The sequence below is a fragment of the Eublepharis macularius genome, chromosome 4 (assembly GCF_028583425.1).
Source record: "Eublepharis macularius isolate TG4126 chromosome 4, MPM_Emac_v1.0, whole genome shotgun sequence".
NCBI classification, from domain to species: domain Eukaryota; kingdom Metazoa; phylum Chordata; class Lepidosauria; order Squamata; family Eublepharidae; genus Eublepharis; species Eublepharis macularius.
Genome location: NC_072793.1, coordinates 176919083 through 176933663, shown reverse-complemented (window position 1 = coordinate 176933663; position 14581 = coordinate 176919083). Strand labels below are relative to the sequence as shown.

General features: G+C 44.6%; 1 protein-coding gene across 1 annotated transcript; it reads left to right on the top strand.

The window, feature by feature from the left end:
- Positions 1-4072: 4072 nt before the first annotated feature.
- On the top strand, positions 4073-10902 carry LOC129327913 (vomeronasal type-2 receptor 26-like). The gene is made up of 6 exons (XM_054976659.1): positions 4073-4363; positions 5451-5511; positions 6239-6314; positions 7301-7457; positions 8217-8343; positions 9992-10902. The coding sequence occupies exons 1-6, from the start codon at positions 4073-4075 to the stop codon at positions 10900-10902; spliced, it is 1623 nt and encodes a 540-aa protein (XP_054832634.1).
- Positions 10903-14581: the final 3679 nt, after the last annotated feature.

Below are 14581 nucleotides of genomic sequence, written 5' to 3'. Positions count from 1 at the left end.
ATAAGCTTAGACTCCGGCTAAAACAAGTTGTACCAGCAGAAGTTTCAGGTGGGTAGCCATTTTGGTCTGTAGTAGACGAGCGAGATTCAGGTCCCGTAGCACCTTAGAGACCAACTAGATTTCTAGGATATCAGCTTTTGAGAGCAAAGCTCCCTTCGTCAGATACTTGGAGTGGCAAAAGAGTTTTTGTAATCCAGGAGGATGGAGGGAGAGGTACTGCAAATGTCAGGAAGCTAGCTATAATACATGTTGTCATTAGCTTGATGGGACATGGGTGCAAAGTGTAGAAAATTAGTGCTTGTGGTGCAGGAAAAATCCAATGTCCCGATTGAACCAGGGGAGTGTTTTTGAATTTGCAAATAAACTCAGTTTCAGCAACCTCACACTGTCATTTTCCTTTGAAGTTTCTTTGCTTGAGAATTGCTGCTCATAGGTCAGCGATGGAACATCCTGGCGGATTAAAATGTCTTCCACTGAAAAACAACATGAGCTGCTTTGTGAAGAAACACAGGTTATAAAGGAAGTTAAAAATGACTCTCCCTCTGTCCAAAACCAAGGCCGGCCCTTCTTAGTTTCTGAGATCTGATGAGATTGGGCTTCCCTGGGCTATTCAGGTCAGGGCTAAGTGATATCTATACTTCTTAAAAGAAATATTTCATACCCCTCAGAGAAAATTGGAGACTGCTTTAAAGGAGAATCAGGTGATGCACTCCAGAAGGCTCTCAAGGGATGTGAGCTTTTGTGTGCAAGTTAAAGAGAAATTGATCCTTCAGCCAGTTTAGTGTAGTGGTTAAGAGTGGCAGGACTCTAATCTGGAGAACTGGATTTGATTCCTCACTCCTCTGCTTGAAGCCAGCTGGGTGACCTTAGGACAGTCACAGCTCTCTTAGAGCTCTCTCAGCCCCAGACACTTCACAGGGTGGTTGTCATGAGGATAATAGTAACATACTTTGTAAACTGCTCTGAGTGGACATTAAGTTGTCCTGAAGGGCGGTAAATAAATCAAATGGGTGAGGAAGGGCAAGAGGGGTTGCCAGGAAAATCACCATCACTTTTATCACATGACATCACTTCCAGCATGACCCCCAGAAGTGATGTGATCATGTTGAGGAGATACTCTAGGATTCCACTGAAACTCTCCCCAACCTCTGCACTTCTCAGGTCCTAGCTGTAGATGACCAGGAAACTCCCAAGCCAGAGCTGGCAGCCCTACATACTAGCCACAATATCACCATGATTCTCAAAAGCAGAGACCAAATGCTTGTCTTTGGGAATATAAATATGTGGGGGGAGGGAGGCTAGGAGGAAGCAGGATGTGATAAAGCCAGTGCTGATATACAGTAGGCAATCAAAGTCTTTGCTGGAACTGTGCAAGTCAAACTGTTCCTATTTTTCAATCTGCCCCCATTCCATTGACCACCAATAGCTCCCACTATAGATATTTGTTACCCTCTGCCACACATTATCCCTAACAGAAGCCACCTCCCAAGCTGAACCATTACATCACAGCTCACAGCTCTACAAGAATGCCCTCCTGAACAATTCTCTTCTGCACATTTTGCCAAACGATAGTGGGGAGGGGGTTTCCTAATACCCTCAGCAGACCATTGCAGAATGTGGAAGCCACCATAGAGAATGCATGTGAACACAGTCATTTAATGTAATAAGAAAGGTTGGCTCCATGTTCTTCATAAAACTGGAGTTGAGTAGAGGTCTTTGTTTCAGCCTTGTGACCTGACTTTCTTTTTGGTGATTGCTCAATGCAATCCCACTTCCCACTTGTTTTCCCACAAAGCTCTGAAAGAAAAGTGTTTTCTATCAAGGACACTACAGAGCACACACAATACAGAGGCAATTATCTCCCCCTGCAATTATGCCAAATACAGTCATTGGCCGCAGTGCTAGTGGCTTTTCAGAAAACTGTCCATAAGCGAGTCAGAAAGTGGTTATAAAACCCATGTGCCTTTTGAGAGCTGGGAGAAGGGACTGGGCAGGGCTCTGTCCGTTTGCAGTCTCAAATTTGGGTTTGATACTCCGTAAGTGAAATCAAAGAATTTGTAATCTCAGCTTGCATTCAAGGCGTACATTTGCAACCCAGTTGACAAGAGAGATTGGCCAATTTCTCTTTAAGAAGAGCAACTCTCGTCCAGAACATCTTGCTAAAGCTGGGCAGGTGCAGTGATGGAGTTATAAATGGGGACCGGAGAGTCTTCGACAAAGGAGAAGTGTTGTTTTCAGATGGTGGTGCTGTTGGTTTTGCTGCTTCTCCTGCCTCACTTAGCATGTAAGACGGACAGGATGAAGGGCCCTGTGAATAACCCCATCCCACTTCCCCACAAATGGTATCAGCCAGGAGACCTCCTCATTGGTGCAATAACATCTCAGTTTATTTGCCACGCAGGCACACAACGTTTCCAAAAACATCCTTCTCAGGACTTGTGTGAGATTCCAGAGTAAGGAATTTTTTCCCCTGTGCTTCATCACCTCACAAACTCTAACCATCATTTATTTATAGGATAGGAAGCTCTAAGCCAATCACTTTAGGGTTGTGGCACAATATGCAAGCTGTAAGTAACATGTATTAGAATTATCTCAATGTGAGGCATAGATTTGCTGCATTCAATATGGGGCTCCTGAATATATTTCGATCCACATAATATTACTTGAGCTGAACGTGTTATTGTCTTCCAATTGTGAGCCAATTTTCACCTCAGATTTTCGTCTGATACTTTGTCATCTCTTGTGATTTATCCTTTCCATTTTTCTTCATGATCTTCATGACCTTATCTCGACATTCACAGTGATTTCTTCTTCTAACCATGGTAGAAAGGTTCATGTTTGCATGACTAACCATCGACGTTAGTTAGGTTTCTTCAATAATGATTTGTGTTTCCTGCTGTGTGCCTAGCTTTTCTTTTTTACCAAAAGCTACACCCTGCCATCTCATGATATCTTGCCTTCCAGCTTGGAAAAAATAATACTCTTATTTCTGCAATTGATTTGTTTGCTTTTTAGCGAAACACGGAAGTGGTCAACTGTAATAGGTTATAGTACAGTACAGAAATATTTCAGCGCATTTTCAAAATAATCATGTTTCCAAAATGATCATTAATATATTTTTAAAAAAACACTTTGGTAAAGGGGAAATGGTGAATAATCCAATCAACATTAGATACAACTTTCCACTCCTCCAAGGGATTCAGGCTATAGATGCTCTTGTCCTATAGATATCAAGGTGGATTATGATGCTCGTGCCTTTCCAAGGGCAGTAGAAACAACTAATAATTCCATGAATTGTGACTTTAAGTTGCGGAAGAGTGATCAAGAACTTGTAACACATGCTGAGTTCAGCCTCAGTTCTTTCAAATTTCAGAAGTAAAGATTTGAGAGGCTGGAATAAGAGGGTTCTTCCTCCCCCCATATGTGTAGCTGCCTTCCTAGTGTAATGAATTCAACAACGAGTTCTGAAATAGATTAATAAAAGTAAGAAATATATCGTGACATATGTTTCATGGGCCAAAGAGCCAGCTTGGTTAGTTGCATCAAGTGCTCAACCAAATATGAAGATATATGACATCCAAACAGAGAAAGAAGAGGAAGTTTTGTGTTTTTTTAACAAAATGAGTGGAAAATGTCAGACACTAACCTCCAACACATCTGAATCAAATAGGAATATGCTTTTAGCAGCCCTAGTTTAATAATAAGGATCTCTGCATGAACATCTATCACCACTGTTTCTGTGTCTAGTATATGTTTTAGTCAATATTACACTACAATAATACCAACATTGTAAATATATATCCACCAAAGGCAAACAAGTTTATCACAAACAGGGACTTTGTGTGGTAACAGAGAAAACTGGAATAAAATCTGTATGTCAAGGTAGCATGAAGACTTGCATATGTTAGTGTTCCCTTATTATTTAGGCTAAATATGATTACAAGATCAGAAATATCAATAACAAGCCAAACTACACTTTTGTACAGAAACAGAGCCAGAAAAGACAAGTATTGTGTTAAAGAACTTAACGCACAATAGAATTTTTCTGCAACTATTTGGTTCTATTTGCAGTATGGTGACAAAATTCTACCAGCATGTCCTGGCCGTAGCATTTGCTGTCAATGAAATCAACAAGAATTCCAAGATCTTACCTAATATCACACTTGGGTCCTTTATCTATGACAGCTACTACAATGCAGAGTTGACTTATCGCAGCACCCTGAACCTGATCTTCAGTTCACAGAGCTTTTCCCCAAACTATGAATGTTATGACCAGAAAAAAACAATAGCTGTCATTGGAGGACTTGGCTTTGATACCTCCTCCCACATCACAGAAATTTTAGGTATCTACAAAATTCCGCAGGTAGGATTTGTGCATACGGGAATATGTGGATTCTCAGAATGTGTTGAATGATTTTGTACTTCAGAAGAGGGATAATTTTAACTGGATGGTTATGTCTTTGCAAATTCACATTTGTATCTCTTATTGTTTACTGAAATGTCCTTGAAATTGACTGCACTGATCTCACACAATTAGAGGTGGGCACAGACCAGAAAATGGTCCAAAATTTAACACAGACTGGGTCAGTTCGGCGTTTGCAAACCAGCGGGTCGTGGGATGCCCATCTTCCACAGACCTCATGGACTTTTTGCCATTCTATTGGTCTGTGGTCTGTTAAAGCCTCCCCGCCCCGCTGGCAAGCAGTGCCAGGAGCACTTTAACATTTAAATCCCCAGTCATCTGGTGCAGGGGTGGGGGGGTTAGAGTGTTCCTGGCACCACGCACACGTGGTGCCGGGAGTGCTTTAACATTTAAATCCCCTCTTGCTCCACCTGGGAGGGTTAAAGCGCTCCTGGAGCCGGCCCGGACTGACAAACCAGTTGGTTCACAAACCAGCACTGGACCATGAAAAGTTTGTGGTCTGTGAAAGAAGGCCCTGATCTGTATGGCCTGAGCTCATTAGCTCTCAGAAGTGAAGCCAGGTCGGCCTTGGTTAATAATTGGATGGGAGACCTCCAATGAAGACCAGGGTGGCAATGGCAAACCACCTCCATTAATCTCTTGCCTTGAAAACCCTATATGGGTTGCCATAAGTTGGCTGCAACTTGACAGCACTTTCCACCATATACTACACTTGATCTTAGCCAAAAAGCCAAGAAAGTGGCCACCATATAAAACAGAGCCTCCTTCAGGACCTTATTTGGGTGGAAAGATGGCATACAAAGGTTTTAAATAAATAAATAAATAAGAAAAAACAATAATGTCACACAAGTGGAGGAAACCAGTGGCCATTTTTAAGAAAATTCATTATACCCCGCCCCCATGACTTAAAAAATTCAGCCAGAAAAAACTCCCTCCAAGTGTGTAAATCTCTTCGGCAGCCATTCATTATACGAACAGACACATGCTGCTTGTCACTCCGCTAAAATATCTGATTATTTCCTTTTAGCTCACCTATGGCTCATTTACCACAGAAGAGAAGGACGTGGCTGAATTCCCTTCTTTTTACCGTATGGTTCCAGACGAAAGTTATCAGTATAGGGCAATTGTTTGGTTGCTCCGTCATTTCGGATGGACGTGGGTTGGGCTCTTTGCTGTGGATGATGACAGTGGAGAACGTTTTATGCAGGCACTAGAGCCCTTGCTCTCCCAGAATGGAATCTGTTTGGCCTTCACTGAAAGAATCTCTATCGGAGCTCAGTGGGATACGTTGGGTGACATCAATGATTTTGTCTCCAGCTTGTATCAAGCTATCCTAAACGTTAACACCACTACACTGATCCTGTATGGAGAAGCTAGGACCATTATAACACTGAATATCTTGACACATTTAGGTCACCTTGAACACAAGAGAAAGACATCCATTGGAAAAGTATGGATTCTGACAGGCCAGGTTGATTTTGCAGTCACGGGCCTTCAAAGGGGCTTTGATTTCCAATGGTGGCATGGGGCTATTTTCTTCCAGCTTCACTCAAATGAGCTTTTTGGGTTCCAGAAATTTCTTCAGGTCATAAAGCCTTGCTGGACTGAAGGAGACAGTTTTCTTAAGGACTTCTGGGCTCAGGCATTTGATTGTTCATACCCAGATTGCCCGGAGTCAGCAAGCAATAGTGAAACATGTACTGGGGAGGAGAGGCTGGAGACCCTTCCCGACCCGACATTTGAGATGCGCATGATGGGTCACAGTTATAGCATCTATAATGCTGTCTATGCCATTGCACATGCATTGCATTCCAGGTTTTTGTCTCGATCTCACTGCCAAGCAATGGCAAGAGGTAGCTGGCTTCAAGTTCAAGAGCTACATCCTTGGCAGGTAATGGCTTGATTACCCATATGAATCAGTACAAAGTAGTACAACATCCAAGCTTCTCTGCTTCCAGTCACTGCTGAAACTGTACAAAGGAATCCATGTTACCATGTTACAGCAAAAACGTTTTTGATGTCCTAAAAGTGAAAGTGTCCCCGCTCCCAGCACAAGAATTTCAGCTTGCGTTGTAGAGCTTCTCAGCTCCCCCCTCCCATGACATGCCCTGTTCCTGGGGGTTCACTTGCCCTCCAAAGCAGGATTTGGGGAGACATTTGGGGCCACTGTAGGGGGAGAGACCAAGAAAGTACCACTCCACAAGCAGAAATCCTTGTGCCCACAGGGGAAAAAAACTGGTGGAGCCATGTCTGTATTTTTTATTTCATCACCAGTTTCCTTCCATTTTCTGTACAAATATTTCAACCATCTGACACCATAATATGGCCTCACAAGACTTTCTCAGGTAAATGTTCATATATATTATTAATTAAATTCTCTGGCCTGGATAGCCTAGGTGAGCCTGATGTTGTCAGACCTCAGAAGCTAAGCAGGGTTGGCCTTGGTTAGTAAATGGATGGGAGACCCCCAATGAATACAAGGGCTCCAAAGGCAGGCAATGGCAAACCACCTCTGTTAGTCTCTTGCCCTGAAAACCCCACCAGGGGTCGCCATAAGTCAGCTATGACTTGACGGCACTCTCTACTACTATTCATTGACCAAGTGCTCTGAATCACATTTCCCTCTTCACTTGGGATCTTGATAAAAGTTCACACTTTAGTCTTCTGCTACTTCTGAACAGTTACATGGTCAGACTGAGTTCAGGTGAAATCATACAGAAATACATTGGCTAGGAAACGTGTTTGTTAATTGTGTCGCGGAGGCCCCCCATTATGGCAATATTCATTTCTTTTGATTTGGTTCTAGCTCCACTGGTTTCTTCAAGGCATTTCGTTTAACAACTCAGCAGGTGAAACTGTATCCTTTAATGATAACAGGGAAATGGGAGCTCGATATGACATAATGAACACAGTCATTTCCCCAAACAAATCCTTCCATAAGATGAAGGTTGGAAAGGTGTATCCTGATGCTATAGAAGAACAACAGTTGGTCGTCTATGAAGATATAATTGTGTGGCAAACAGCCTTTAACCAGGTATGTTTAGTTGGAAATAAGGATGTTTAGGACTGTAATTCTTGCAGGGCAAGACGCAAGTTGCTTAAGATGACAACAGCTGCTAGTTTTCTCTGATTTGGGTTTCAAGGAGGGGGTGCAATGGGAGCACTGGTGACCGTAGGTATTTCCAGGCTAGAGGAGGCTGGTACACAACTGTTCAGTAATGCACATGTGAGAATGTAAATGAATTGGCAGGTTTGTAAATGTCGCAAGAAGGGTGGCATTTATTGGCGAAACTGAAATCTTAACTGCACGGCATGGAAATATGTAATGGCTTTAACTCCAGATTTTGATGCAATAGTTCAAAGCAAGTAGCATCAGTTATCACTGTGTTAAATAAAAGAAAGATGCTAAGAGTGTTAATGTTTTAAGTATGTTTGTATTTTGAGTTTTAAAAAAATCATTAATCGGGTTTGCCTGTGTCCTTTATAAAGTTTATATCTCTAGTATCTGGCATTACATTTTATGGTACACATGGCCCAGCCTGACAAAGTGACATTTATGTCAGATCTGCCCTCATAACAAATGAGTTCGACACCTCTGAGTTAGGTGTCGCTTTTCTAAGTCAGGCAAGAGTGTGGGGGGAAAAATCTGCCATGACTAGGAAACAAATCCTTGCTCTCCTAGTACTATGTGTTCCTTTTTGAGTGCTCCCATATTTATTTCTGCATCAGCCGATGGGCAGTACAATAACATCCATTCTCTTCCACATTAACCTTCTTCCCTTTCTGAGGTCAGGTGCTGCCCATTTCTTTGTGTAATGACTACTGCCACCCTGGTTATCGGAAGAAAAAGAAGGAAGGGGGGAAATTTTGCTGCTATGATTGTGCCCCATGTCCAGGAGGGGAAATTTCCAACCAAAGTGGTAGGTACACCAGCATCCGGGGGTTTCATGTACCTTTTGGTAACTTAACAAACTGCATGTAACCATCTGAGAAGCCACTGGTCTATCAGTTTGATTCGAACACAATTATAGCTTTCTAAGTGCTTTGAAGTCAATAGGCTTAGAGTCTCTTTACACAAAACCTCTTACACGAGGACACTCCAGTGAAGGGAGACACGGTGTTACCTGAGAATTGTAGTTTCACCTCTCTAGAGCGGGCAGAGATCGCTTCTCAGAGGGTTCATTTCATCTTCACCTCCCTAAAGGCTCCCTGGGTAAGATTGCGCCTCCTTTCACTTGAATGTCCTTGTGTAAGAGGTCCTATGTAGAGAGACTCTAAGAGCCAAGCTACAAGTGATGCCTGGCACAGGTTGGACACTTGTCAGCTTCCCTCAAGTTTTGATGGGAAATGTAGGCATCCTGGTCTTGCAGCTGTAATGGAGAGCCAAGATGTAAAACCAGGATGCCTACATTTCCCATCAGACCTTGAGGTAAGCTGACAAGTGTCCAACCTGTGCCAGGCATCCCTTGTAGCTTGGCTCTTAGTTGAGTGTAACTCTACTTAGGACTTCATTTTGTATCTTCTAGCTGCTAATAATGTGCGGAGGTGCTATGTGCTTATTAACTTTGGCAAAGATGAACCAATGAAGTATCGCCTGGAAAGAAATGTTAAAAACATCAAAACATTCAGTGTTCTATCCATGCATTGCCATCAGCCTGTAAGCAGTTTGTACACCATCCATTTACACCACCCTTCATAAAGTTTATAAGATTTCCTGCACAGAATTGAAATGTGGAGGATGCAGCTCCATCCCAACACAGCGCTTTTCATTGCAAACATTCACCTAGATCCGTATCAATTATGTCTCTGCCTTTAGTCGCTAACAGATCGAGGAGTCCAAAATTCAAAATGTGCACTCTTAAAGATTAATCCAGAGGTTAGGCTCACACAGGGCTTTTTTTCTGGGAAAAGAGGTGGTGGAACTCAGTGGGTTGCCCTCGGAGAAAATGGTCACATGGCCGGTGGCCCCGCCCCTTGATCTCCAGACAGAGGGCAATCTAGACTCCCCTCTGTCTGGAGATCAGGGGGCGGGGCCACCGGCCATGGATGTGACCATTTTCAAGAGGTTCCGGAACTCCGTTCCCCCGCGTTCCCCCTGAAAAAAAGCCCTGGGCTCACATATTTGCCCTTCACGGAGTCTAAGGAAGCCAGAGATGTTCTGCCCTCTTCACGGTAGACTTGATAGCCGCTACATTCTCAGTGTTGGTCTCTTGTTCAGAGATGACTAAGTGCAGCCCTAGGCATGCTGGCATTGACATGTTTGCTCTGGCAATCACATATCCATGTAGGGAAGACGTTTGCTAGTTGCCTTTTCAACGCTTGTAATGTACAGAAATGAAAATCCTGGGGGCTAATGTTTCATCGTATGATGAGAATCATTAAGTATCAGAAGTTAAAATAAATCATAATAAGCCAAGCAATGAAATAGTATTAAAAAGGCATTTTCAGTTGAACACTGGGCGCACACGGAATCCAAAGTTAAAATTTAGTATGAAGAACTACTGTTTCTACTGTTGAAAGGGGCTATGGATCAGAATGAATGGACAATAATCTTCCCTTATTTGTCAGACATGGATGACTGTATCAAGTGCCCAGATGATCAATATCCCAGCAAGGAACATGATAGCTGCGTTCCCAAGAGAATAAGCTTCCTGTCTTATCAAGAACCTTTAGGGATCAGCCTAGCCTCAGTTGCAATTGCTTTTGCACTGATCACAGCATTTGTACTGGGGACTTTTATGAAACACAAAGACACGCCCATCGTCAAAGCCAACAACCGGGACATCACCTACATGCTCCTCGTCTCCCTCCTGCTCTGCTTTCTCTGTTCTTTGCTTTTCCTCGGAGAGCCGAGAAAGATGACTTGCCTTTTCCGACAATCAGCATTTGGCATCATCTTCTCAGTAGCGGTTTCTTGTGTGTTGGCCAAAACCATCACTGTGGTTCAAGTTTTCATGGCCATCAAGCCAGGATCCAGCCTGAGGAAATGGATGGGGAAAAAACTGGCCAACTCCATTGTCATTTCCTGTTCCTTTATTCAAGGAGGTATTTGTATAGCGTGGTTAGGAGCTTCTCCCCCTTTCCCTGATCTGGACACGCAGACCTTTAATGAAGAGATTGTAGTAGAATGCAACGAAGGTTCCTTCATCATGTTCTATGTTGTCCTGAGCTACATGGGACTTCTCTCCGTCGTTAGCTTCACTGTGGCTTTCCTAGCCAGGAAGTTGCCAGACAGTTTTAATGAAGCCAAGTTCGTCACCTTCAGCATGCTGGTCTTCTGCAGTGTTTGGATGTGCTTCATCCCCACCTACCTGAGCGCCAAAGGGAAATACACAGTGGCTGTGGAGCTGTTCTCCATTTTAGCCTCTAGCTCTGGGTTATTAGTTTGTATCTTTTCCCCAAAATGCTACATTATTCTGCTGAGGCCTGAGCTGAACAGCAGGGGGCAACTGATGAGGCGAAAGCAAGAAACAATTTAATATTTCTATTCTATGTATTATTATTCAGCGTATACTCATTTCTCATGAAACGGCAACCTTCCCCTGTTCCCACTATCAGCGTGGAAAGTGACTTGGATTATGGAAGTTTGGGATAGGATGGGATGCCTTAGAAACCTTTCTCTTGACTTCATTGCATAAATGATAAAATAATACATGCAGGGACAGACAAGTGTGGAAACAACAGAGAGGATGCAACCCATTGTTTGTTTCCTTTTTTATTTTTTAGGAAGTTTCAAACATTTCCAAATAGAAATTTTCAAAAAGAGAAATACATTTTAAGTTAGATGCCGATGTTGGGGTGGGGTGGGGGGAATAAATTAACAGAATAAGTAGGAAACAGATTCCATGATTACCAGCCAGTACTCACACATGACTGCAGTTTTCCTGACATGAAAATGCAAGGAGAATAGTCATCTATGTCAACTGCTGAGGGAGGGAGGGAGGGATGGAGGGAGGGAGGAGGGAGGGGAGGGAGGGAGCCTGCAAGGTTTATGCTGAGGGTTATGGGACCTGCATGAACAAAACTCATGTAAGATGAAGGCCATAGTGAGGAAAGCAAGTGGGCAAGATTGACTGAAATAGCTGGCAGCATGCAATCTATTGTTTTCTGTGCATGTTGTGGAGTGTGTGTTTTTGCTCCCCACTAATTCAGTGGGGCCCTGCAGCGGGGACTTGGGCGAGCCGTTTCACCACACCAGGCCTCCATGCCACCTCCGTGGCCCCTCAGAGGCTTGGTACAAGTAGTGGGGAGGCCTGGAGTGGTGGCTACAGCCCTCCCAAGGCCCCATAGCAGGCACACCACTGAATCCCATAAATGCCAGTTGCTTGTGGGATAGATGATAGGAGACAAATCCTCCATGTTCAGAGGGCATCTATCCCCAAATGCCAAGTGCTTGTGAGATAAATGATGAAAGAGGGATCCTCCATGTTCAGTGGTAATCTATCCCCAATTCCAATTGCTTGTGGGATAGATTATAAGAGAGGAATCCTCCACATTCAGAGGCCATCTATCCCCCAAATGCCAATTGATTGTGGAATAAATGATGTGAGAGAGATCTCTTGGTAGCCAGGTCTAATCATTAGCTGTAAACCAAGCTAGTTAAGAATAGATCGTTCACAGACACGACCAGTCTATTTCTGATATACCAGTTGCTGTAATGGAGGACCACTCATACAGTGCTTGATGCTTCCCAAGAGTATCTGGCTGACCACAGCAGGGAAACAGAACACGGGTCTTAGAGCTCGCAGGTCCGCTGTTTTCTGAATGCTCCTGTATCTTTATGAGCATCATGGCACAGCTGCAGCTTCACCCCTTATTTGAAGGGGCACATAGGATGGGAGAGCTTCAGTGCACCACAGCCCTTAAAAATACAGGAGCCCTTGCCAGGAATTCTGCCCAAAGGTCTTGTAGTCATACACCCGCTGGCAAAGGAGTTTTGAGGCTTGTCCCCCACACCCACCAGCTTGCAAATCTGATTGGGGCTGTCTGAAATTGGCCTGTTGTGGACTGCAGGAGCAGTCCAGGGCCCATCACACTGCCTCAGGCTGCTCAGGGCCTTCTGCGGGGCCACCATGCCAGGTCTTGCTGCTCCTGCAGCAGCCTTCCCGCTGCCTCCATGGCCTCTCAGAGGCCTGGCGCAGGCAGCCATGAGGCCCGGTGCAGCCCTCCCAAAGCCCCACAGCAGCTGCAATGGTGCATCAGGCCATGCCGATAACTCACCTTTTATCCTGGCGTAAGTGCACTGTCAGGGCCCTCAGTGCGCCTGCGCAGGGATAAAAAGTGAATCATTGCCAGTACAGCTTGGAGAACTATTAAATGTTGTGGAATATCTTATCCAACTATTTATTGTGAGCTCTTCTGCAATTTATTATTCTTTATTGCATTTCATAATAAAGTTGTACAAATAATTACTATAACTCAGATTGATGTTATATAAATTAACAGCTTGTAATCAATTACCCCGGTAGAGGGTTCCTTTTGGTGATTAACGTTAGTGTTTACCGGGGTCACCTCCTTTTTTGATTCCGTTTCTCCATCCCTGGGAAGGCCTTTTATACTTTCTCTCCAAGCTCCTCCTCCTCAACAGCCATTGGCTCCTGCTTTTTCCTCCATTGTCACCTGAGGTTGGAGGTTGCCTGGGAAACAGAGGCCTGCAGGGAAACGGAAAGCCAGGAGGTCTGAAGCCTGCACCTGAGGAAGAGGCTGCTGAGGCTGGGGTTGCCTCTCCAGGTTGTGAATTTCCTGGACATTTAAGGGTAGAGCCTGGAGAGGGTGGGGTTTGGGGAGCAGAGGGGGGACCTTAGCCAGGTATAATACCACAGAGTCCGTCTTCCTTGGCAGATATTTTCTCCAGAGGAACTGAACTCAGTTGTCTGGAGATTCGTTTTAATTCTGGGAGGTCTTCAAGCCAAGTCTGGAGGATGGCAACCCTATTCGTACCATGTATTGGGGGCTGTTTGGGGGCCACCTCAGGAGAACTTCAGGCCCCCACATTAGGAGCCAATTTTGGCCCCGAGCAGGCTGAGTTGGCCCCACACAAAAACATGGGAACACACCTGCTGCCACTGCAATGACATCACTTCCAGGAAGAAAAGTCATGGTGACTTGCCAGGAGCACGCCCAGGTTGCCTGGCAACCCTACCCCATAGAGAAGTGGGCAACTTTAGGGCCACCTGAAGATGGGGCTCTGCCAGGCACCTGTTTCTGCCCTTGGCATCTTCAGTGGACCACCTGCTCCATCGTCAGTGCTAGGGTTACCAACCACCTGGAGAGGAAAATTTCCTCTCCTTTTCATAATAGTAAAGAGTCCAGTAGCACCTTTAAGACTAACGAACTTTATTGTAGTTGGTTAGTCTTAAAGGTGCTACTGGACACTTTACTATTTTGCAGCTACAGACTAACATGGCTAACTCCTCTGGATCTCTCTCTTTTTCATATAGACTGAATGGGATCTTATTAACCTGGTGAGATCAACCTCCCTGCCCTGAATAGCTTTCTGCTGCTCATTCCCACACATCAAACCTCTACTCAAGGGACTGGACCACGTTCTCCAGGGCTGTTGGCAACCTACAAAACCCTACATGGTTCTCTGGGACTAAATGTTTAAAAAATATATAATTTGGCAGCGAGAAAAGAATCCCTACTGGCCCTCTTCAAAAGGGCAGATCATTCCCCCAAACTGAACAAGATCAAGGTTTAAAAAGAGAAAATGGTCGAAAATGTCTGCTTGCACTTTCATAAGACTGGCACTGGGGAGGCCCTGCTCCTGGCCTCTCCTCAAAGGGTAGGACAGGCTGGAGGGTCTGGGTCTCACTCAGAGAGGAGGGAGTGGGGGGCTTCCGGCAGGGCTAGGGACTCTCCAGCGCCCAGGAATGGATTCAACCCCGGGGCTGGGAGGAAACATGGCTAGGAGGGGAAGAGGGCAGAGGGATGAGGAGGGCAGGACTTTCTCCCATAAGGAATGGGTGGGTTGGGGGAGAAACCACAGGCCAAAGACTCTGGAGCCTTCCATGACTGTGTCCCAAAGGACTGGCAGAGAAATCTGCATGTAGCAAAAAGTGTTTTCCCTTCATCTTTCTCTCCTAGACAGCCAAAAAAACACCCTTGATGTCTTGATGTCTGCTGTCTCCTTTATGTAGTAAACTGAAAAGATCCGCC

Bases quoted from the DNA above. Each gene is read 5' to 3' on its own strand.
- LOC129327913 (XM_054976659.1), top strand. From the start codon at position 4,073: ATGGTGACAAAATTCTACCAGCATGTCCTGGCCGTAGCATTTGCTGTC. The intron at 5,512-6,238 runs GTATGGTTCCAG...ATTGCATTCCAG, and splicing joins TGAATTCCCTTCTTTTTACC to GTTTTTGTCTCGATCTCACT. The intron at 7,458-8,216 runs GTATGTTTAGTT...TTCTGAGGTCAG, and splicing joins GGCAAACAGCCTTTAACCAG to GTGCTGCCCATTTCTTTGTG.